We start from the raw sequence: 23,164 nt of genomic DNA on the forward strand, positions 1-23,164 counted from the left end.
AACCAATCAGGTGACAACTAAGCTGTGTGAAAACCAATCAGGTGACAACTAAGCTGCGTGAAAACCAATCAGGTGACAACTAAGCTGCGTGAAAACCAATCAGGTGACAACTAAGCTGTGTGAAAACCAATCAGGTGACAACTAAACTGTGTGAAAACCAATCAGGTGACAACTAAACTGCGTGAAAACCAATCAGGTGACAACTAAGCTGTGTGAAAACCAATCAGGTGACAACTAAACTGCGTGAAAACCAATCAGGTGACAACTATTTCCCTCCTGAACCTTCACCCCGTCTACACTAATCATTATGATTGGCTATAAGATGTCTCAGCTGGTACCTTGATGCTGTAAAACGCTGGGGTTATTCAGGTAGTGAAGCGATATAAGAAATAGTGCCACCTAGTGGACTAAATGATGGTGTGTTAATTATTGGTCACTGAAACGAACGAGATCTTTGACTTATTTTTTATTTATTTTTAATTTTACCTTCAGTTAAGAACACATTCTTATTTTATAATGATGGCCTACCGGGGAACAGTGGGTTAACTGCCTCGTTCAGGGGGCAGAACGACAGATTTGTACCTTGTCAGCTCGGGGGATTCGATCTCTCTGTCTGTATATTGAGTTTTATTTATGAGGTTCCATATGTTAGCAGCCATTTAAAAACATTTTTTTTAATCTAAAGTGTTTAGTGAATGGAGTCACTATTCGGATTGTCCCTCTTCTCTCTCCCTCTCCTCAGTTCTTCCTGCTCATCCTGGTCATCTTCCTGGCAGAGTTAGCAGCAGCCATCTTGGCCTTCGTATTCCGGGAGCATGTGAGTGTTTCTCTGTTTCTCTCTCTGATTGGAATCCGGTAACCTCATCAGGATGTTACGCCCGTATTAGGACAGGGTAGACTTACACTATCAGGCATCAGTCCCAGATACGACGACCGTGAGGGATGCCTTTTACAGGGGTTGCTATGGTAATGGGGTTGTCAAAACAAGCCTGCCGTGGAGACTTTTTGCTTCGAGGAATCAGCTACAACAGGGAAACAGTACCGTGGCGTTGCTACGGTAATGGGGTTGTCCAAGCAAACGAACTCACCGTAAAGCACCTGGTAACGATTCTCAATTAGAATTCTGGCCAAAGGTTATCGAGACCGTTAGAGATTGCCGTGGTTTTAAAAGGACGTCGTAAACTGTTTGGTAGAATCCTAAAGACACTATTCTCTTTATTGTGCAGCTCACCAGAGAGAAGTTTACCAGAGATCTGAAGAGACACTACCAGGGACACAACAACACCGACGTCTTCACCTCCACGTGGAACGCCCTCATGACCACCGTAAGAGTCCAGTCAGGGTCCGGTCAGCGTCTGGTCAGGGTCTGGTCAGGGTCAGGGTCAGGGTCTGGTCAGGGTCTGGTCAGGGTCAGAGTCCGGTCAGGGTCCGGTCAGGGTCTGGTCAGGGTCCGGTCAGAGTCCGGTCAGGGTCAGAGTCCGGTCAGGGTCAGAGTCCGGTCAGGGTCCGGTCAGAGTCCGGTCAGGGTCCGGTCAGGGTCCGGTCAGGGTCCGGTCAGGGTCCGGGTCCGGTCAGGGTCCGGTCAGGGTCAGGGTCCGGTCAGGGTCCGGTCAGAGTCCGGTCAGGGTCAGGGTCCGGTCAGGGTCAGAGTCCGGTCAGGGTCCGGTCAGGGTCTGGTCAGGGTCAGAGTCCGGTCAGGGTCCGGTCAGGGTCCGGTCAGGGTCCGGTCAGAGTCCGGTCAGGGTCAGGGTCCGGTCAGGGTCCGGTCAGGGTCAGGGTCCGGTCAGGGTCCGGTCAGAGTCCGGTCAGGGTCCGGTCAGAGTCCGGTCAGGGTCAGGGTCCGGTCAGGGTCAGGGTTCGGTCAGGGTCCGGTCAGGGTCAGGGTCCGGTCAGGGTCTGGTACTGTATACAGTACTAATCTACCATGTCTCTCTGTCTGTATAAAACATCACTATACAGTACTAATCTACCATGTCTCTCTGTCTGTATAGAACATCACTATACAGTACTAATCTACCATGTCTCTCTGTCTGTATAGAACATCACTATACAGTACTAATCTACCATGTCTCTCTGTCTGTATAGAACATCACTATACAGTACTAATCTACCATGTCTCTCTGTCTGTATAGAACATCCCTATACAGTACTAATCTACCATGTCTCTCTGTCTGTATAGAACATCACTATACAGTACTAATCTACCATGTCTCTCTGTCTGTATAGAACATCCCTATACAGTACTAATCTACCATGTCTCTCTGTCTGTATAGAACATCACTATACAGTACTAATCTACCATGTCTCTCTGTCTGTATAGAACATCACTATACAGTACTAATCTACCATGTCTCTCTGTCTGTATACAGTACTAATCTACCATGTCTCTCTGTCTGTATAGAACATCACTATACAGTACTAATCTACCATCCCTGTCTGTATAAAACATCACTATACAGTACTAATCTACCATGTCTCTCTGTCTGTATAAAACATCACTATACAGTCCTAATCTACCATGTCTCTCTGTCTGTATAGAACATCACTATACAGTACTAATCTACCATGTCTCTCTGTCTGTATAGAACATCACTATACAGTACTAATCTACCATGTCTCTATCTCTGTATAGTTTGACTGCTGTGGGGTGAACAGCCCGGATGACTTTGAGGAGAGCCTGTTCAGGCTCCTCAGTCCAGACAAGATGGTTCCTGGGGTGTGTTGCCAGGGCAACACGGTGGATGACCTCAGCAGGGACGAGTGTCTGAGGGGAAGCATGGAGCTCCGCTACAACAAGGTAACAAGAAACCTGTCTGTCTGTCTGTCTGTCCTTCTGTCCGTCTGTCTGTCTGTCTGTCTGCGTGTCTGCGTGTCTGTCTGTCTGTCTGTCTGTATGTCTATCCTTCTGTCTGGCTGTCTGTCTGTCTGTCTGCGTGTCTGTCTGTCTGTGTGTCTGTCTGTCTGTCTGTCTGTCTGTCTGTCTGTCTGTCTGTCTGTCTGCGTGTCTGTCTGTCTGTCTGTCTGCGTGTCTGTCTGTCTGTCTGCGTGTCTGTCTGTCCTTCTGTCTGTCTGTCTGCGTCTGTCTGTCGGTCTGTCTGTCTGTCCTTCTGTCTGTCTGTCTGTCTGTCTGTCTGTCTGTCTGTCTGTCTGTCTGTCTGTCTGTCTGTCTGTCTGTCTGTCTGTCTACGTGTCTGTCTGTGTGTCTGTCTGTCTGTCTGCGTGTCCTACTGTCCTTCTGTCTGCGTGTCTGTCTGCCTGTCTGCGTCTGTCTGTCTGTCCTTCTGTCTGTCTGTCTGTCCTTCTGTCTGTCTGTCTGTCTGTCTGTCTGTCTGTCTGTCTGTCTGTCTGTCTGTCTGTCTGTCTGTCTGTCTGTCTGTCTGTCTGTCTTCTCTCTCTCTGTCTGTCTGTCTGTCTGCGTGTCTGTCTGTCTGTCTGTCTGTCTGTCTGTCTCTCTCTGTCTGTCTGTCTGTCTGCGTGTGTCGTCTGTCTGTCTGTCTGTCATGTGATGTTATGTTATGTTTACAATGCCTCAGAAGTGTTAGTTTTCCAATGTGGTTAACATGAAATGTGACTCTCTGTCTCTCTCTGTCTCTCCCTGTCTCTCCCTGTCTCTCTCTGTCTCTCCCTGTCTCTCTCTGTCTCTCTCTGTCTCTCCCTGTCTCTCTCTGTCTCTCTCTGTCTCTCTCTGTCTCTCCCTGTCTCTCTCTGTCTCTCTCTGTCTCTCCCTGTCTCTCTCTGTCTCTCTCCCTGTCTCTCCCTGTCTCTCCCTGTCTCTCCCTGTCTCTCCCTGTCTCTCTCTGTCTCTCTCTGTCTCTCCCTGTCTCTCTCTGTCTCTCTCTGTCTCTCCCTGTCTCTCCCTGTCTCTCTCTGTCTCTCCCTGTCTCTCTCTGTCTCTCTCTGTCTCTCTCTGTCTCTCCCTGTCTCTCCCTGTCTCTCTCTGTCTCTCCCTGTCTCTCTCTGTCTCTCTCTGTCTCTCTCTGTCTCTCTCTGTCTCTCTCTGTCTCTCCCTGTCTCTCTCTGTCTCTCTCTGTCTCTCTCTGTCTCTCTCCCTGTCTCTCCCTGTCTCTCCCTGTCTCTCCCTGTCTCTCCCTGTCTCTCCCTGTCTCTCTCTGTCTCTCTCTGTCTCTCTCTGTCTCTCTCTGTCTCTCCCTGTCTCTCTCTGTCTCTCCCTGTCTCTCCCTGTCTCTCTCTGTCTCTCCATGTCTCTCTCTGTCTCTCTCTCTCTCTCTCTCTGTCTCTCTCTGTCTCTCTCCCTGTCTCCTCCCTGTCTCTCCCTGTCTCTCCCTGTCTCTCTCTGTCTCTCCCTGTCTCTCTCTGTCTCTCTCTGTCTCTCCCTGTCTCTCTCTCTCTCTCTCTGTCTCTCTCTGTCTCTCCCTGTCTCTCTCTGTCTCTCTCTGTCTCTCTCTCTCTGTCTCTCTCTGTCTCTCTCTCCGTCTCTGTCTCTCCGTCTCTGTCTCCCCCCTCTCTCTCTCTCTCTGTCTCCTCTCCCTCTCCCTCCCTCCCTCTCTCTCTCTCTCTCTCTCTCTCTCTCTCTCTCTCTCTCTCTCTCTCTCTCTCTCTCTCCCTCTCTCTCTGTCTCTCTCTCTCTCTCTCTCTCTCTCTCTCTCTCTCTCTCTCTCTCTCTCTCTCTTTCTCTCCAGGGTTGTTACTCAGCGGTGGTGGAATATTTTGAGACGTATATCTACATGGCAGGAGCTCTGGCCATTGTTGTCCTGACGATTGAAGTACGTTCTCAAGGGTTTCTCCTGTTCTTGTAGAGCAGGTCCATCTTTAGTCGTTTAGTTTTTTTTTCTCTCCAGGATTATTGTGAGTTAGATTGCCAGGCATTTCCCAACAATAAGACCCACTAGTGATGTCCACAATGTGCTGTACCTTTACTGCAAGAAGTGTGGAACGTACATTTACTGCAAGATGTGTGGAATGAGTCCATCTAGTGGGCAGAAGTGGAATGACCTAACAATCAATGTTACTATAGACCAGGGCTGCCCAACCCTCTTCCTGGAGATCTACTGTCCTGTAGGTTTTCAGTCCAACCCTCTTCCTGGAGATCTACTGTCCTGGGGGGTTTTCAGTCCAACCCTCTTCCTGGAGATCTACTGTCCTGTAGGTTTTCAGTCCAACCCTCTTCCTGGAGATCTACTGTCCTGGAGGGGTTTCAGTCCAACCCTCTTCCTGGAAGAGGGTTGGAGTGCAAACCTACAGGACAGTAGATCTCCAGGAAGAGGGTTGAGCAGTCTTGCTATAGAAGATACAGTATTGGCCTTCTTTCCTTGCTATACTGTGGATTCAATCCCTCTAACTTTTTGTTTGAGTTCAGCAGTAAATAATCTAGCTACAATGTTAGCCAATAGTGACAATACATTGCAGTGATCCTCCTAACCCTTCCTAAACTGTCTCCCTTGTTCTCGCAGCTGTTTGCCATGGTGTTTGCCATGTGTCTGTTCAGAGGAATCGACCAGTAACCATGACAACACACACAACTCCAGGAAGACGCTCAACAGAGGGACACAGACTGATGAAGGAGAAGAGAGCCTGAAGAGAACCACCTGTAGATTATTCATTCAGATGTTCGGAGAATAGAAACTAAAGATATCCACCTGTAGATTATACATCAGATGTTCAGAGAATAGAGACTAAAGATAACCACCTGTAGATTATACATCAGATGTTCAGAGAATAGAGACTAAAGATAACCACCTGTAGATTATACATCAGATGTTCAGAGAATAGAGACTGTAGATTATACATCAGATGTTAAGAGAATAGAAACTAAAGATATCCACCTGTAGATTATACATCAGATGTTCAGAGAATAGAGACTGTAGATTATACATCAGATGTTCGGAGAATAGAGACTGTAGATTATAAATCAGATGTTCGGAGAATAGAAACTAAAGATATCCACCTGTAGATTATACATCAGATGTTCAGAGAATAGAGACTAAAGATAACCACCTGTAGATTATACATCAGATGTTCAGAGAATAGAGACTAAAGATAACCACCTGTAGATTATACATCAGATGTTCAGAGAATAGAGACTAAAGATAACCACCTGTAGATTATACATCAGATGTTCAGAGAATAGAGACTAAAGATAACCACCTGTAGATTATACATCAGATGTTCAGAGAATAGAGACTAAAGATAACCACCTGTAGATTATACATCAGATGTTAGGAGAATAGAGACTAAAGATAACCACCTGTAGATTATAATTCAGATGTTAGGAGAATAGAGCCTGTAGATTATAAATCAGATGTTAAGAGAATAAAGCCTGTAGATTATAATTCAGATGTTAGGAGAATAGAGACTGTAGATTATAATTCAGATGTTAGGAGAATAGAGACTAAAGATATCCACCTGTAGATTATAATTCAGATGTTAGGAGAATAGAGACTGTAGATTATAAATCAGATGTACAGTATTTGTATGTTTATGTTTCAGGTTTGATGATAGGAGAACAGTGACTTGTACTTCACAGCTGGACCTCAGAGGTGCTGTTCAGGCCAGGACATTGTAGACCAGGGCTGGGGGGGGGGCAATTCTATTTCAAATCAGGAGGTAAAGCCGAAATGCACATTCCAATGTTACACATTAAAAAGTTGAAAAAAAAGGAGAATTGGAATTTCAGTTGTACTTCCTGAATCGACTGATTTGAAATGGAATTGAGCCCAATCCTGTTATAGACAAACAGCATGAAGTTTGTGTTATCACGCCAACTCCCTGTCACACTGATGACCCTAGCCTGAGTGCCGCTCTGTTTGTGTTATCACGCCAACTCCCTGTCACACTGATGACCCTAGCCTGAGTACCAGTCTGTTTGTGTTATCATGCCAACTCCCTGTCACACTGATGACCCTAGCCTGAGTACCAGTCTGTTTGTGTTGTCATGCCAACTCCCTGTCACACTGATGACCCTAGCCTGAGTGCCAGTCTGTTTGTGCTATCATGCCAACTCCCTGTCACACTGACCCTAGCCTGAGTGCCAGTCTGTTTGTGTTATCATGCCAACTCCCTGTCACACTGACCCTAGCCTGAGTGCCAGTCTGTTTGTGCTATTATGCCAACTCCTTGTCACACTGAAAACAGATCTGGGGTCAGGCTATAGAAGGAGACAACATATCTGGGGTCAGGCTATAGAAGGAGACAACAGATCTGGGGTCAGTGTGTGTGTGTGTGTGTGTGTGTGTGTGTGTGTGTGTGTGTGTGTGTGTGTGTGTGTGTGTGTGTGTGTGTGTGTGTGTGTGTGTGTGTGTGTGTTGATATAACCTTGTCATTATTTAGTAATATGTTCGTTCCAACACTGGTCATTGATTGGTGCGTTTTGCCTGATGTGAATTCCTGTTAACTACTGTGTTGTGTGTTAGACTTACAACCTGAAGTATCTGTACGTGTCCCTGATATTAAAATGGATCCTGTGAAGTGACGGTCCGTGTTCTTCAGAGAGGGGGTGTACGTGTCCCTGATATTAAAATGGATCCTGTGAAGTGTTCTTCAGAGAGGGGGTGTACGTGTCCCTGATATTAAAATGGATCCTGTGATCCTCTGTTCTTCAGAGAGGGGGGGTACGTGTCCCTGATATTAAAATGGATCCTGTGAAGTGACGGTCCGTGTTCTTCAGAGAGGGGGTGTACGTGTCCCTGATATTAAAAGGGATCCTGTGACACTCAGACATCATTTACAGATAGCCAGGAGAACACTCCAATACTCAGACATCATTTACAGATAGCCAGGAGAACACTCCAATACTCAGACATCATTTACAGATAGCCAGGGGAACACTCCAACACTCAGACATCATTTACAGATAGCCAGGGGAACACGCCAACACTCAGACATCATTTACAGATAGCCAGGGGAACACTCCAACACTCAGACATCATTTACAGATAGCCAGGGGCACACTCCAACACTCAGACATCATTTACAGATAGCCAGGGGAACACTCCAACACTCAGACATCATTTACAGATAGCCAGGGGAACACTCCAACACTCAGACATCATTTACAGATAGCCAGGGGAACACTCCAACACTCAGACATCATTTACAGATAGCCAGGGGCACACTCCAACACTCAGACATCATTTACAGATAGCCAGGGGAACACTCCAACACTCAGACATCATTTACAGATAGCCAGGGACACACGCCAACACTCAGACATCATTTACAGATAGCCAGGGGCACACGCCAACACTCAGACATCATTTACAGATAGCCAGGGGCACACTCCAACACTGAGACATCATTTACAGATAGCCAGGGGCACACTCCAACACTGAGACATCATTTACATATAGCCAGGGGAACACTCAGACATCATTTACAGATAGCCAGGGGCACACGCCAACACTCAGACATCATTTACAGATAGCCAGGGGCACACTCCAACACTCAGACATCATTTACAGATAGCCAGGGGCACACTCCAACACTCAGACATCATTTACAGATAGCCAGGGGCACGCTCCACCACTCAGACATCATTTACAGATAGCCAGGGGCACACGCCAACACCCAGACATCATTTACAGATAGCCAGGGGCACACGCCAACACTCAGACATCATTTACAGATAGCCAGGGGCACACGCCAACACTGAGACATCATTTACATATAGCCAGGGGAACACTCAGACATCATTTACAGATAGCCAGGGGAACACTCCAACACTCAGACATCATTTACAGATAGCCAGGTGCACACGCCAACACTCAGACATCATTTACAGATAGCCAGGGGAACACTCAGACATCATTTACAGATAGCCAGGGGCACACGCCAACACTCAGACATCATTTACAGATAGCCAGGGGCACACTCCAACACTCAGACATCATTTACAGATAGCAAGGGGCACACTCCAACACTCAGACATCATTTACAGATAGCCAGGGGCACACTCCAACACTCAGACATCATTTACAGATAGCCAGGGGCACACTCCAACACTCAGACATCATTTACAGATAGCCAGGGGCACACGCCAACACTCAGACATCATTTACAGATAGTCAGGGGCACGCTCCAACACTCAGACATCATTTACAGATAGCCAGGGGCACGCTCCACCACTCAGACATCATTTACAGATAGCCAGGGGCACACGCCAACACCCAGACATCATTTACAGATAGCCAGGGGCACACGCCAACACTCAGACATCATTTACAGATAGCCAGGGGCACACGCCAACACTCAGACATCATTTACAGATAGCCAGGGGAACACCCCAACACCCAGACATCATTTACAGATAGCCAGTGGCACACTCCAACACCCAGACATCATTTACAGATAGCCAGGGCCACACTCCAATACTCAGACATAATTTATCATTTACAGACAGCCAGGGGAACACTCCAACACTCAGACATCATTTACAGATAGCCAGGGGAACACTCCAATACTCAGACATCATTTACAGATAGCCAGGGGAGATCAGAGATGTTCTCTGTTTAGTGAGTCCACCAGATCAGAGGCAGTAGGGATGACCAGGGATGTTCTCTGTTTAGTGAGTCCTCCAGATCAGAGGCAGTAGGGATGACCAGGGATGTTCTCTGTTTAGTGAGTCCACCAGATCAGAGGCTGTAGGAATGACCAGGGATGTTCTCTGTTTAGTGAGTCCTCCAGATCAGAGGCAGTAGGGATGACCAGGGAGGTTCTCTGTTTAGTGAGTCCTCCAGATCAGAGGCAGTAGGGATGACCAGGGATGTTCTCTGTTTAGTGAGTCCTCCAGATCAGAGGCAGTAGGGATGACCAGGGATGTTCTCTGTTTAGTGAGTCCTCCAGATCAGAGGCAGTAGGAATGAGCAGGGATGTTCTCTGTTTAGTGAGTCCTCCAGATCAGAGGCAGTAGGGATGACCAGGGATGTTCTCTGTTTAGTGAGTCCACCAGATCAGAGGCAGTAGGAATGACCAGGGATGTTCTCTGTTTAGTGAGTCCTCCAGATCAGAGGCAGTAGGGATGACCAGGGACTGCTCTTTATTAGGAAGAAACCCCCACACTGCTCTAGATAGGATCCCTGCTCTTTATTAAGGAGAAACCCTCACACTGATCTAGATAAGAACACTGCTCTAGATAGGATCACTGCTCTTTATTAAGAAGAAACCCACACACTGCTCTAGATAGGATCACTGCTCTAGATAGGATCACTGCTCTTAATTAAGAAGAATCCCCAACACTGCTCTAGATAGGATCACTGCTCTAGATAGGATCACTGCTCTAGATAGGATCACTGCTCTAGATAGGATCACTGCTCTTTATTAAGAAGAAACCCACACACTGCTCTAGATATGAACACTGCTCTAGATTGGATCACTGCTCTAGATAGGATCACTGCTCTAGATAGGATCACTGCTCTAGATTGGATCACTGCTCTAGATAGGATCACTGCTCTAGATAGGATCACTGCTCTAGATAGGATCACTGCTCTAGATAGGATCACTGCTCTAGATAGGATCACTACTCTAGATAGGATCACTACTCTAGATAGGATCACTGCTCTTTATTACGAAGAAACCCACGATCCGTGGGGCAACGCACAATTGCGCACAAGGCCTAGCGTCTTCCGGGTTAGGGAGGGCTTGGCCGGTAGGGATATCCTTGTCTCATCGCGCACCAGCGACTCCTGTGGCGGGCCGGGCGCAGTGCGCGCTAACCAAGGTCGCCAGGTACACGGTGTTTCCTCCGACACATTGGTGCGGCTGGCTTCCGGGTTGGATGCGCGCTGTGTTAAGAAGCAGTGCGGCTTGGTTGGGTTGTGTTTCGGAGGACGCATGACTTTCGACCTTCGTCTCTCCCGAGCCCGTACGGGAGTTGTAGCGATGAGACAAGATAGTAATTACTAACTACAATTGGATACCAATAAATTGGGGAGAAAAAGGGGGTAAAATACATTTAAAAAATTAAATAACCAGAATAAAGACATTCAAAATGCAGATGTTTATTTAAACTCCATTCCAGTTCCCTCCAGCCCCACGACCACAGGTAAAACCTTGCTGAAATTATCACATTCATAGACAGAGCTATGGATGCAAGGACTGACCATCCATGATATCAAAAAAAATGATAGTTAACGATGTTTTAGCCTGTATTTGTTTACATTTACTTTGTTTACAAACATTGGAGTAAAACAATATTCTATTTGGGGTTCTAATGAGGTACGACAGTTTAACTAAACTCATGAGGCATTTATACGTTATATTCTTCAAGGATCAATGGATGTATCAACTGCTGATTGCCCCTGTAATACGCGTTTGTTTCCTTTGCAGCGGGGTCTGTTTGTATGAGTTAATAAAACACGTGGTTCTAGCTCTGTCCTGGTGGCGCAGCGGACTGATTCAATGGATAGCAACAGAATATCGTAGGTTCGAATCTCACTGACACCGTGCCACAATAAAAATACATGTGTCTGCATGATTGATGCCTAAGGAAGTTAATTTCCATGTGTCCTATCTGTGCTGGGAGTTCAGAACAGTTAACCTTATTGAAAGTTTTAAGGCAGTGATTAAAAAAAAAACTCAAAATAACCTCTCTTAATCTCAGTTCTCAGAACGTTAATAAAACCTCCCGGGAAAACTTTTGGGGAACCATAGTAAAATGTTCTCAGAACCTCCCTGGAACAATAGTAAAACGTTCTGAGAACCTCCCTGCAACCAGAACAGGCTACACTTTCACTTCAGTTTTATCAGTCAGGAAACGTATGGCTTCGTTCCCAGAACGTATGGCTTCGTTCCCCTTCGTTCGGTAGAAGTGGTGCAGGAAACGCGCCGGTAGAAGTGGTGCAGGAAACGCGTCGGTAGAAGTGGTGCAGGAAACGAAGTGGTGCAGGAAACGAAGTGGTGCAGGAAATGAAGTGGTGCAGGAAACGCTGCGGTAGAAGTGGTGCAGGAAATGAAGTGGTGCAGGAAACGCTGCGGTAGAAGTGGTGCAGGAAATGCGTCGGTAGAAGTGGTGCAGGAAATGCGTCGGTATAAGTGGTGCAGGAAACAAAGTGGTGCAGGAAATGAAGTGGTGCAGGAAACGAAGTGGTGCAGGGAACGAAGTGGTGCAGGGAACGAAGTGGTGCAGGAAACGCGTCAGTAGAAGTGGTGCAGAAAACGAAGTGGTGCAGGAAACGCTGCGGTAGAAGTGGTGCAGGAAACGTGTCGGTAGAAGTGGTGCAGGAAACGAAGTGGTGCAGGAAACGTGTCGGTAGAAGTGGTGCAGGAAACGCGCCGGTAGAAGTGGTGCAGGAAACGCGTCAGTAGAAGTGGTGCAGGAAACGAAGTGGTGCAGGAAACGAAGTGGTGCAGGAAACGAAGTGGTGCAGGAAACGCTGCGGTAGAAGTGGTGCAGGAAATGAAGTGGTGCAGGAAACGCATCGGTAGAAGTGGTGCAGGAAATGCGTCGGTAGAAGTGGTGCAGGAAACGAAGTGGTGCAGGAAACGAAGTGGTGCAGGGAACGAAGTGGTGCAGGGAACGAAGTGGTGCAGGAAACGCGTCAGTAGAAGTGGCGCAGGAAACGAAGTGGTGCAGGAAACGCGTCAGTAGATGTGGTGCAGGAAACGCGTCGGTAGAAGTGGTGCAGGAAATGAAGTGGTGCAGGAAACGCTGCGGTAGAAGTGGTGCAGGAAACGCGTCGGTAGAAGTGGTGCAGGAAATGAAGTGGTGCAGGAAACGCGTCGGTAGAAGTGAGGTAGACCACAATTCCACCTAAATCAAATAAAATCAAATTTTATTGGTCACATACACGTGTTTAGCAGATGTTATTGTGGGTGTAGCGAAATGCTTGTGATTCTAGCTCCGACAGTACAGTAATATCTAACCATTTCACAACAATACAAACAAATCTAAAGTAAAGGAAGGGAATTAAGAATATCTAAATATTTGGATGAGCAACGTCAGAGTGGCACAGACTAAGATACAGTAGAATAGTATACATATGAGATGAGTTATGCAACATATATTATTAACATATATTATTAACATACAGTGCCTTGCGAAAGTATTCGGCCCCCTTGAACTTTGCAACCTTTTGCCACATTTCAGGCTTCAAACATAAAGATATAAAACTGTATTTTTTTGTGAAGAATCAACAACAAGTGGGACACAATCATGAAGTGGAACGACATTTATTGGATATTTCAAACTTTATTAACAAATCAAAAACTGAAAAATTGGGCGTGCAAAATTATTCAGCCCCCTTAAGTTAATGGGCGTAAGGGAACGACGTGTGGCCGTTGTGATTGGTTCCTGAGCCCACCCCTGCTGATGTGATTGGTTCCTGAGCCCACCCCTGCTGATGTGATTGGTTCCTGAGCCCACCCCTGCTGATGTGATTGGTTCCTGAGCTCACCCCTGCTGATGTGATTGGTTCCTGAGCCCACCCCTGCTGATACCCCTGCTGATGTGATTGGTTCCTGAGCCCACCCCTGCTGATGTGATTGGTTCCTGAGCCCACCCCTGCTGATGTGATTGGTTCCTGAGCCCACCCCTGCTGATGTGATTGGTTCCTGAGCCCACCCCTGCTGATGTGATTGGTTCCTGAGGATGTCATTGTTAAATGTATAAAATCCTCATAATTTTTTCTGTAAAGCCCATGATGAAGGCTGAACTGCGTTGGTTTTACTTTTAACACAAAGAAGCTTTCTTATCAGCTTCCACTGTCCCACTCAATTAAATGCTATTAACAATACCTATGTCTGTAGGGGTGGCCCGCAAGATGTTATATCTGCATTGCAGGTGTGATTGAATTACATGATCCCAAACTTTAGGTACCTTCCTGCAATGGTAACTATGGATTTAGTACACAACGCCAACGGTCAAGTCAGGACAAGTCATTTAAAAAACAAAAGTGATATTTAATTTAGCAGACGGACTCCTCTTCTGCAGTGTGAGGTATCTCTGGTGCCGATCAGAGATATGATGGGGGTATAGTTATAATAACCTGTAGACAGTCACCTGCCAGACCAATGTGGGGCAAACTGTTGACCGATATTGTTAGAAAGATGGCAACACTGTCTCTTGGACTGGTGATGTCACAGCTGGTTGTCAGAGGTAAGTCTCCTACCGAAAATCTAGATCAGGATAGGAATAGAATTTAATAGAATTGGTAATACCTCAATTACAAAAGTGTATAACTACTATGTATAAATGTGTAAATATTAAGTAACAACCTTTTTCAACATGACATTTCTGATTAAATACCAAGTAAGCTTTGGTAAAGTGTAAAGTGTAAAGTGTAAAGTGTAAAGTGTAAAGGGTAAAGTGTAAAGTGTAAAGGGTAAAGGGTAAAGGGTAAAGTGTAAAGTGTAAAGTGTAAAGGGTAAAGTGTAAAGTGTAAAGTGTAAAGGGTAAAGTGTAAAGTGTAAAGGGTAAAGGGTAAAGTGTAAAGTGTAAAGTGTAAAGTGTAAAGTGAGCACTTGTTAACGGTCTGTATGTGACTCTAACCCCTAGGCAGTGCAGTTAAAGTCCTGTCTCAGCCGGGGGACACAGTACAGTTTCCATGTGACTACAGCTATGAAGACCACCAGGACATCCCACAGCTGTCTGTCCAGTGGAGAGGCCCGAGCAACACGCTCCTCTGTCACTACATCAAACACAAGGTGTGGAATGCTGTGTGTAGGTTTTATCTGTTGTGGTTTTTACCCTGTAAGCCAGAGCGCCAAAGACAAAATGTCCATTGTTGGTGAAACCAGTTTTGATAGAGCATGGGCGTTTGTAACGCCGAGGGTCGTGAGTACGATTCCCGCTGGGACCACCCTTATGAGAAAAAATAAATGTATGCATGCCTTACTGTAATTTGCTCTGGATAAAAGCGTTTGCTAAATTGCATATATTGTTATATTATATGTTATGTTAAGGCCTTCCAGAACTGCACGCAGGGCTACTCATTGGACTACACGCCTAGGAAGATCACTCTGAGCATCACAGAGGTCAGAACGCAAGACTTCGGATCTCACGTCTGCTCCGTTAGCAAGAGACACGAGTTCACGGACTTTAGCATCGAGCTGGCCATGAAGACAGGTGAGTTGGTTTGTCTATATTGTCTGACTTTAGCATCGAGCTAGCCGCGGAGACAGGTGAGTTGGTTTGTCAATATTGTCTGACTTTAGCATCGAGCTAGCCGCGGAGACAGGTGAGTTGGTTTGTCTATATTGTCTGACTTTAGCATCGAGCTAGCCGCGAAGACAGGTGAGTTGGTTTGTCTGACTTTAGCATCGAGCTAGCCGCGAAGACGGGTGAGTTGGTTTGTCTGTATTGTCTGACTTTAGCAACGAGCTAGCCGTGAAGACAGGTGAGTTGGTTTGTCTATATTGTCTGACTTTAGCATTGAGCTAGCCGCGAAGACGGGTGAGTTGGTTTGTCTATATTGTCTGACTTTAGCATTGAGCTAGCCGTGAAGACAGGTGAGTTGGTTTGTCTATATTGTCTGACTTTAGCATCGAGCTAGCCGTGAAGACAGGTGAGTTGGTTTGTCAATATTGTCTGACTTTAGCGTCGAGCTAGCCGTGAAGACAGGTGAGTTGGTTTGTCTATATTGTCTGACTTTAGCATCGAGCTAGCCGTGAAGACAGGTGAGTTGGTTTGTCTATATTGTCTGACTTTAGCATCGAGCTAGCCGTGAAGACAGGTGAGTTGGTTTGTCTGACTTTAGCATCGAGCTAGCCGTGAAGACAGGTGAGTTGGTTTGTCTATATTGTCTGACTTTAGCATCGAGCTAGCCGTGAAGACGGGTGAGTTGGTTTGTCTATATTGTCTGACTTTAGCATCGAGCTAGCCGTGAAGACAGGTGAGTTGGTTTGTCTATATTGTCTGACTTTAGCATCGAGCTAGCCGTGAAGATGGGTGAGTTGGTTTGTCTATATTGTCTGACTTTAGCATCGAGCTAGCCGTGAAGACAGGTGAGTTGGTTTGTCAATATTGTCTGACTTTAGCATCGAGCTAGCCGTGAAGACAGGTGAGTTGGTTTGTCTATATTGTCTGACTTTAGCATCGAGCTAGCCGTGAAGACAGGTGAGTTGGTTTGTCTATATTGTCTGACTTTAGCATCGAGCTAGCCGTGAAGACAGGTGAGTTGGTTTGTCTGACTTTAGCATCGAGCTAGCCGTGAAGACAGGTGAGTTGGTTTGTCTATATTGTCTGACTTTAGCATCGAGCTAGCCGTGAAGACGGGTGAGTTGGTTTGTCTATATTGTCTGACTTTAGCATCGAGCTAGCCGTGAAGATGGGTGAGTTGGTTTGTCTATATTGTCTGACTTTAGCATCGAGCTAGCCGTGAAGACGGGTGAGTTGGTTTGTCTATATTGTCTGACTTTAGCATCGAGCTAGCCATGAAGACAGGTGAGTTGGTTTGTCTGTATTGTCTGACTTTAGCATCGAGCTAGCCGTGAAGACAGGTGAGTTGGTTTGTCTATATTGTCTGACTTTAGCATCGAGCTAGCCGTGAAGACGGGTGAGTTGGTTTGTCTATATTGTCTGACTTTAGCATCGAGCTAGCCATGAAGACAGGTGAGTTGGTTTGTCTATATTGTCTGACTTTATCATCGAGCTAGCCGTGAAGACAGGTGAGTTGGTTTGTCTGACTTTAGCATCGAGCTAGCCGTGAAGACAGGTAAGTTGGTTTGTCTATATTGTCTGACTTTAGCATCGAGCTAGCCGTGAAGACGGATGAGTTGGTTTGTCTATATTGTCTGACTTTAGCATCGAGCTAGCCGTGAAGACGGGTGAGTTGGTTTGTCTATATTGTCTGACTTTAGCATCGAGCTAGCCGTGAAGACAGGTGAGTTGGTTTGTCAATATTGTCTGACTTTAGCGTCGAGCTAGCCGTGAAGACAGGTGAGTTGGTTTGTCTATATTGTCTGACTTTAGCATCGAGCTAGCCGTGAAGACAGGTGAGTTGGTTTGTCTGACTTTAGCATCGAGCTAGCCGTGAAGACAGGTGAGTTGGTTTGTCTATATTGTCTGACTTTAGCATCGAGCTAGCCGTGAAGACAGGTGAGTTGGTTTGTCTATATTGTCTGACTTTAGCATCGAGCTAGCCGTGAAGACGGGTGAGTTGGTTTGTCTATATTGTCTGACTTTAGCATCGAGCTAGCCGTGAAGACGGGTGAGTTGGTTTGTCTATATTGTCTGACTTTAGCATCGAGCTAGCCGTGAAGACAGGTGAGTTGGTTTGTCAATATTGTCTGACTTTAGCATCGAGCTAGCCGTGAAGACAGGTGAGTTGGTTTGTCTATATTGTCTGACTTTAGCATCGAGCTAGCCGTGAAGACAGGTGAGTTGGTTTGTCTATATTGTCTGACTTTAGCATCGAGCTAGCCGTGAAGACAGGTGAGTTGGTTTGTCTGACTTTAGCATCGAGCTAGCCGTGAAGACAGGTGAGTTGGTTTGTCTATATTGTCTGACTTTAGCATCGAGCTAGCCGTGAAGACGGGTGAGTTGGTTTGTCTATATTGTCTGACTTTAGCATCGAGCTAGCCGTGAAGATGGGTGAGTTGGTTTGTCTATATTGTCTGACTTTAGCATCGAGCTAGCCTGGAAGACGGGTGAGTTGGTTTGTCTATATTGTCTGACTTTAGCATCGAGCTAGCCATGAAGACAGGTGAGTTGGTTTGTCTGTATTGTCTGACTTTAGCATCGAGCTAGCCGTGAAGACAGGTGAGTTGGTTTGTCTATATTGTCTGACTTTAGCATCGAGCTAGCCGTGAAGACGGGTGAGTTGGTTTGTCTATATTGTCTGACTTTAGCATCGAGCTAGCCATGAAGACAGGTGAGTTGGTTTGTCTGTATTGTCTGACTTTAGCATCGAGCTAGCCGTGAAGACAGGTGAGTTGGTTTGTCTGACTTTAGCATCGAGCTAGCCGTGAAGACAGGTGAGTTGGTTTGTCTATATTGTCTGACTTTAGCATCGAGCTAGCCGTGAAGACGGATGAGTTGGTTTGTCTATATTGTCTGACTTTAGCATCAAGCTAGCCGTGAAGACGGGTGAGTTGGTTTGTCTATATTGTCTGACTTTAGCATCGAGCTAGCCGTGAAGACAGGTGAGTTGGTTTGTCAATATTGTCTGACTTTAGCGTCGAGCTAGCCGTGAAGACAGGTGAGTTGGTTTGTCTATATTGTCTGACTTTAGCATCGAGCTAGCCGTGAAGACAGGTGAGTTGGTTTGTCTGACTTTAGCATCGAGCTAGCCGTGAAGACAGGTGAGTTGGTTTGTCTATATTGTCTGACTTTAGCATCGAGCTAGCCATGAAGACAGGTGAGTTGGTTTGTCTATATTGTCTGACTTTAGCATCGAGCTAGCCGTGAAGACAGGCGAGCTGGTTTGTCTATTGTCTGACTTTAGCATCGAGCTAGCCGCGGAGACAGGTGAGTTGGTTTGTCTATATTGTCTGACTTTAGTATCGAGCTAGCCATGAAGACAGGTGAGTTGGTTTGTCTATATTGTCTGACTTTAGCATCGAGCTAGCCGTGAAGACGGGTGAGTTGGTTTGTCTATATTGTCTGACTTTAGCATCGAGCTAGCCGTGAAGACGGGTGAGTTGGTTTGTCTATATTGTCTGACTTTAGCATCGAGCTAGCCATGAAGACAGGTGAGTTGGTTTGTCTATATTGTCTGACTTTAGCATCGAGCTAGCCGTGAAGACAGGTGAGTTGGTTTGTCTGACTTTAGCATCGAGCTAGCCGTGAAGACAGGTGAGTTGGTTTGTCTATATTGTCTGACTTTAGCATCGAGCTAGCCGTGAAGACGGGTGAGTTGGTTTGTCTATATTGTCTGACTTTAGCATCGAGCTAGCCGTGAAGACAGGTGAGTTGGTTTGTCTGACTTTAGCATCGAGCTAGCCGTGAAGACAGGTGAGTTGGTTTGTCTATATTGTCTGACTTTAGCATCGAGCTAGCCGTGAAGACGGGTGAGTTGGTTTGTCTATATTGTCTGACTTTAGCATCGAGCTAGCCGTGAAGATGGGTGAGTTGGTTTGTCTATATTGTCTGACTTTAGCATCGAGCTAGCCGTGAAGACGGGTGAGTTGGTTTGTCTATATTGTCTGACTTTAGCATCGAGCTAGCCACGAAGACAGGTGAGTTGGTTTGTCTGTATTGTCTGACTTTAGCATCGAGCTAGCCGTGAAGACAGGTGAGTTGGTTTGTCTATATTGTCTGACTTTATCATCGAGCTAGCCGTGAAGACAGGTGAGTTGGTTTGTCTGACTTTAGCATCGAGCTAGCCGTGAAGACAGGTGAGTTGGTTTGTCTATATTGTCTGACTTTAGCATCGAGCTAGCCGTGAAGACGGGTGAGTTGGTTTGTCTATATTGTCTGACTTTAGCATCGAGCTAGCCGTGAAGACAGGTGAGTTGGTTTGTCAATATTGTCTGACTTTAGCGTCGAGCTAGCCGTGAAGACAGGTGAGTTGGTTTGTCTATATTGTCTGACTTTAGCATCGAGCTAGCCGTGAAGACAGGTGAGTTGGTTTGTCTGACTTTAGCATCGAGCTAGCCGTGAAGACAGGTGAGTTGGTTTGTCTATATTGTCTGACTTTAGCATCGAGCTAGCCGTGAAGACAGGTGAGTTGGTTTGTCTATATTGTCTGACTTTAGCATCGAGCTAGCCGTGAAGACAGGCGAGCTGGTTTGTCTATTGTCTGACTTTAGCATCGAGCTAGCCGCGGAGACAGGTGAGTTGGTTTGTCTATATTGTCTGACTTTAGTATCGAGCTAGCCATGAAGACAGGTGAGTTGGTTTGTCTATATTGTCTGACTTTAGCATCGAGCTAGCCGCGGAGACAGGCGAGTTGGTTAGTCTATATGGTCTTTACTTTGTTTCTACTTTGTTTGTGTGTATTTGCATCTTCTCATGGGGAGTTTGGTATTTTTCTGTGTCTTTAGATCCCATCACTTCCTTACCGACGAACAGGTGGGCTCAGTCAGGTAAATTCACAGAATGTATACAGTAGGTCTACTGTGTGGGATGGGTAACTGTGTGACATGCCTTTTGAAGGCCCTCGGATTAATAAAACAAATATTATAATAATAAAAAGATAATATATATTTCTTAATTTATTTTTATTTTTACCCCCTAATTTTGTTGTATCCAATTGTTAGTAGCTACTATCTTGTCTCATCGCTACAACTCCTGTACGGGCTCGGGAGAAATGAAGGTCCTCCGATACACAACCCAACCAAGCTGCACTGCTTCTTAACACAGCGCTCATCCAACCCGGAAGCAAGCCGCACCAACGTGTCGGAGGAAACACCGTGCACCTGGCAACCTTGGTTAGCGCGCACTGCGCCCGGCCCGCCACAGGAGTCGCTGGTGCGCAATGAGCCAAGGATATCCCTACCGGCCAAGCCTTCCCTAACCCGGACGACGCTAGGCCAATTGTGCGTCGCCCCACGGACCTCCCGGTCGCGGCCGGTTACGACAGAGCCTGGGCGCGAACCCAGAGTCTCTGGTGGCACAGCCCTTAACCACTGCGCCACCCGGGAGGCCCTCATTAAATATATTTTAAACTCAGTCGGGGCCTCAACTTACTGTAGTAAAATACACAAGGTGCCATTTGAAAATGTGTCTGTGCATCAGCAGTTTTTCCTCTTGTTGTCAGTCACTGATCGTCTCTTAATTAATTTTTATTTTATTTATTTTATTTCACCTTTATTTAACCAGGTAGGCAAGTTGAGAACAAGTTCTCATTTACAATTGCGACCTGGCCAAGATAAAGCAAAGCAGTTCGACAGATAAAACGACACAGAGTTACACATGGAGTAAAAACAAACATACAGTCAATAATGCAGTATAAACAAGTCTATATACAATGTGAGCAAATGAGGTGAGAAGGGAGGTAAAGGCAAAAAAGGCCATGATGGCAAAGTAAATACAATATAGCAAGTAAAATACTGGAATGGTAGTTTTGCAATGGAAGAGTGTGCAAAGTAGAAATAAAAATAATGGGGTGCAAAGGAGCAAAATAAATAAATTAATTAAAATTAAATACAGTTGGGAAAGAGGTAGTTGTTTGGGCTAAATTATAGGTGGGCTATGTACAGGTGCAGTAATCTGTGAGCTGCTCTGACAGTTGGTGCTTAAAGCTAGTGAGGGAGATAAGTGTTTCCAGTTTCAGAGATTTTTGTAGTTCATTCCAGTCATTGGCAGCAGAGAACTGGAAGGAGAGGCGGCCAAAGAAAGAATTGGTTTTGGGGGTGACTAGAGAGATATACCTGCTGGAGCGTGTGCTACAGGTGGGAGATGCTATGGTGACCAGCGAGCTGAGATAAGGGGGGACTTTACCTAGCAGGGTCTTGTAGATGACATGTCGCCAAACCCACTGGCTCCGAGTATGAAGCGAGGGCCAGCCAACGAGAGCGTACAGGTCGCAATGGTGGGTAGTATATGGGGCTTTGGTGATAAAACGGATTGCACTGTGATAGACTGCGTCCAATTTGTTGTGTAGGGTATTGGAGGCTATTTTGTAAATGACATCGCCAAAGTCGAGGATTGGTAGGATGGTCAGTTTTACAAGGGTATGTTTGGCAGCATGAGTGAAGGATGCTTTGTTGCGAAATAGGAAGCCAATTCTAGATTTAACTTTGGATTGGAGATGTTTGATATGGGTCTGGAAGGAGAGTTTACAGTCTAACCAGACACCTAAGTATTTGTAGTTGTCCACGTATTCTAAGTCAGAGCCGTCCAGAGTAGTGATGTTGGACAGGCGGGTAGGTGCAGGTAGCGATCGGTTGAAGAGCATGCATTTAGTTTTACTTGTATTTAAGAGCAATTGGAGGCCACGGAAGGAGAGTTGTATGGCATTGAAGCTTGCCTGGAGGGTTGTTAACACAGTGTCCAAAGAAGGGCCGGAAGTATACAGAATGGTGTCGTCTGCGTAGAGGTGGATCAGGGACTCACCAGCAGCAAGAGCGACCTCATTGATGTATACAGAGAAGAGAGTCGGTCCAAGAATTGAACCCTGTGGCACCCCCATAGAGACTGCCAGAGGTCCGGACAGTAGAACCTCCGATTTGACACACTGAACTCTATCAGAGAAGTAGTTGGTGAACCAGGCGAGGCAATCATTTGAGAAACCAAGGCTGTCGAGTCTGCCGATGAGGATATGGTGATTGACAGAGTCGAAAGCCTTGGCCAGATCAATGAATACGGCTGCACAGTAATGTTTCTTATCGATGGCGGTTAAGATATCGTTTAGGACCTTGAGCGTGGCTGAGGTGCACCCATGACCAGCTCTGAAACCAGATTGCATAGCAGAGAAGGTATGGTGAGATTCGAAATGGTCGGTAATCTGTTTGTTGACTTACTTGGCTTTCGAAGACCTTAGAAAGGCACGGTAGGATAGATATAGGTCTGTAGCAGTTTGGGTCAAGAGTGTCCCCCCCTTTGAAGAGGGGGATGACCGCAGCTGCTTTCCAATCTTTGGGAATCTCAGACGACACGAAAGAGAGGTTGAACAGGCTAGTAATAGGGGTGGCAACAATTTCGGCAGATAATTTTAGAAAGAAAGGGTCCAGATTGTCTAGCCCGGCTGATTTGTAGGGGTCCAGATTTTGCAGCTCTTTCAGAACATCAGCTGAATGGATTTGGGAGAAGGAGAAATGGGGAAGGCTTGGGCGAGTTGCTGTTGGGGGTGCAGTGCTGTTGTCCGGGGTAGGAGTAGCCAGGTGGAAAGCATGGCCAGCCGTAGAAAAATGCTTATTGAAATTCTCAATTATGGTGGATTTATCAGTGGTGACAGTGTTTCCTATCTTCAGTGCAGTGGGCAGCTGGGAGGAGGTGTTCTTATTCTCCGTGGACTTTACAGTGTCCCAGAACTTTTTTGAGTTAGTGTTGCAGGAAGCAAATTTCTGCTTGAAAAAGCTAGCCTTGGCTTTTCTAACTGCCTGTGTATAATGGTTTCTAGCTTCCCTGAACAGCTGCATATCACAGGGGCTGTTCGATGCTAATGCAGAACGCCATAGGATGTTTTTGTGTTGGTTAAGGGCAGTCAGGTCTGGGGAGAACCAAGGGCTATATCTGTTCCTGGTTCTAAATTTCTTGAATGGGGCATGTTTATTTAAGATGGTTAGGAAGGCATTTTAAAAAAAATATCCAGGCATCCTCTACTGACGGGATGAGATCAATATCCTTCCAGGATACCCCGGCCAGGTCGATTAGAAAGGCCTGCTCGCA

At 46.2% G+C, this 23,164-nt stretch overlaps 1 protein-coding gene across 3 annotated transcripts in view; it reads left to right on the forward strand.

Annotated features, from left to right (window-relative positions):
* The window catches only part of LOC116361509 (tetraspanin-18), a 51,454-nt gene extending 43,959 nt beyond the window's left edge, over positions 1-7,495 (forward strand). For all 3 annotated transcript variants that reach the window (XM_031816001.1, XM_031815999.1, XM_031816000.1), the window contains exons 5-9: positions 743-817; positions 1,227-1,325; positions 2,633-2,797; positions 4,641-4,724; positions 5,412-7,495. In XM_031816001.1, the coding sequence (XP_031671861.1) occupies positions 743-817; positions 1,227-1,325; positions 2,633-2,797; positions 4,641-4,724; positions 5,412-5,462 (474 nt within the window). In that variant the 3' untranslated portion in view covers positions 5,463-7,495. The remainder of the gene's footprint in view (positions 1-742; positions 818-1,226; positions 1,326-2,632; positions 2,798-4,640; positions 4,725-5,411) is intronic.
* The last annotated feature ends 15,669 nt before the right edge of the window (positions 7,496-23,164 follow it).

This window comes from Oncorhynchus kisutch, unplaced genomic scaffold (genome assembly GCF_002021735.2).
Source record: "Oncorhynchus kisutch isolate 150728-3 unplaced genomic scaffold, Okis_V2 scaffold722, whole genome shotgun sequence".
In the NCBI taxonomy this organism is placed as follows: Eukaryota; Metazoa; Chordata; class Actinopteri; order Salmoniformes; family Salmonidae; genus Oncorhynchus; species Oncorhynchus kisutch.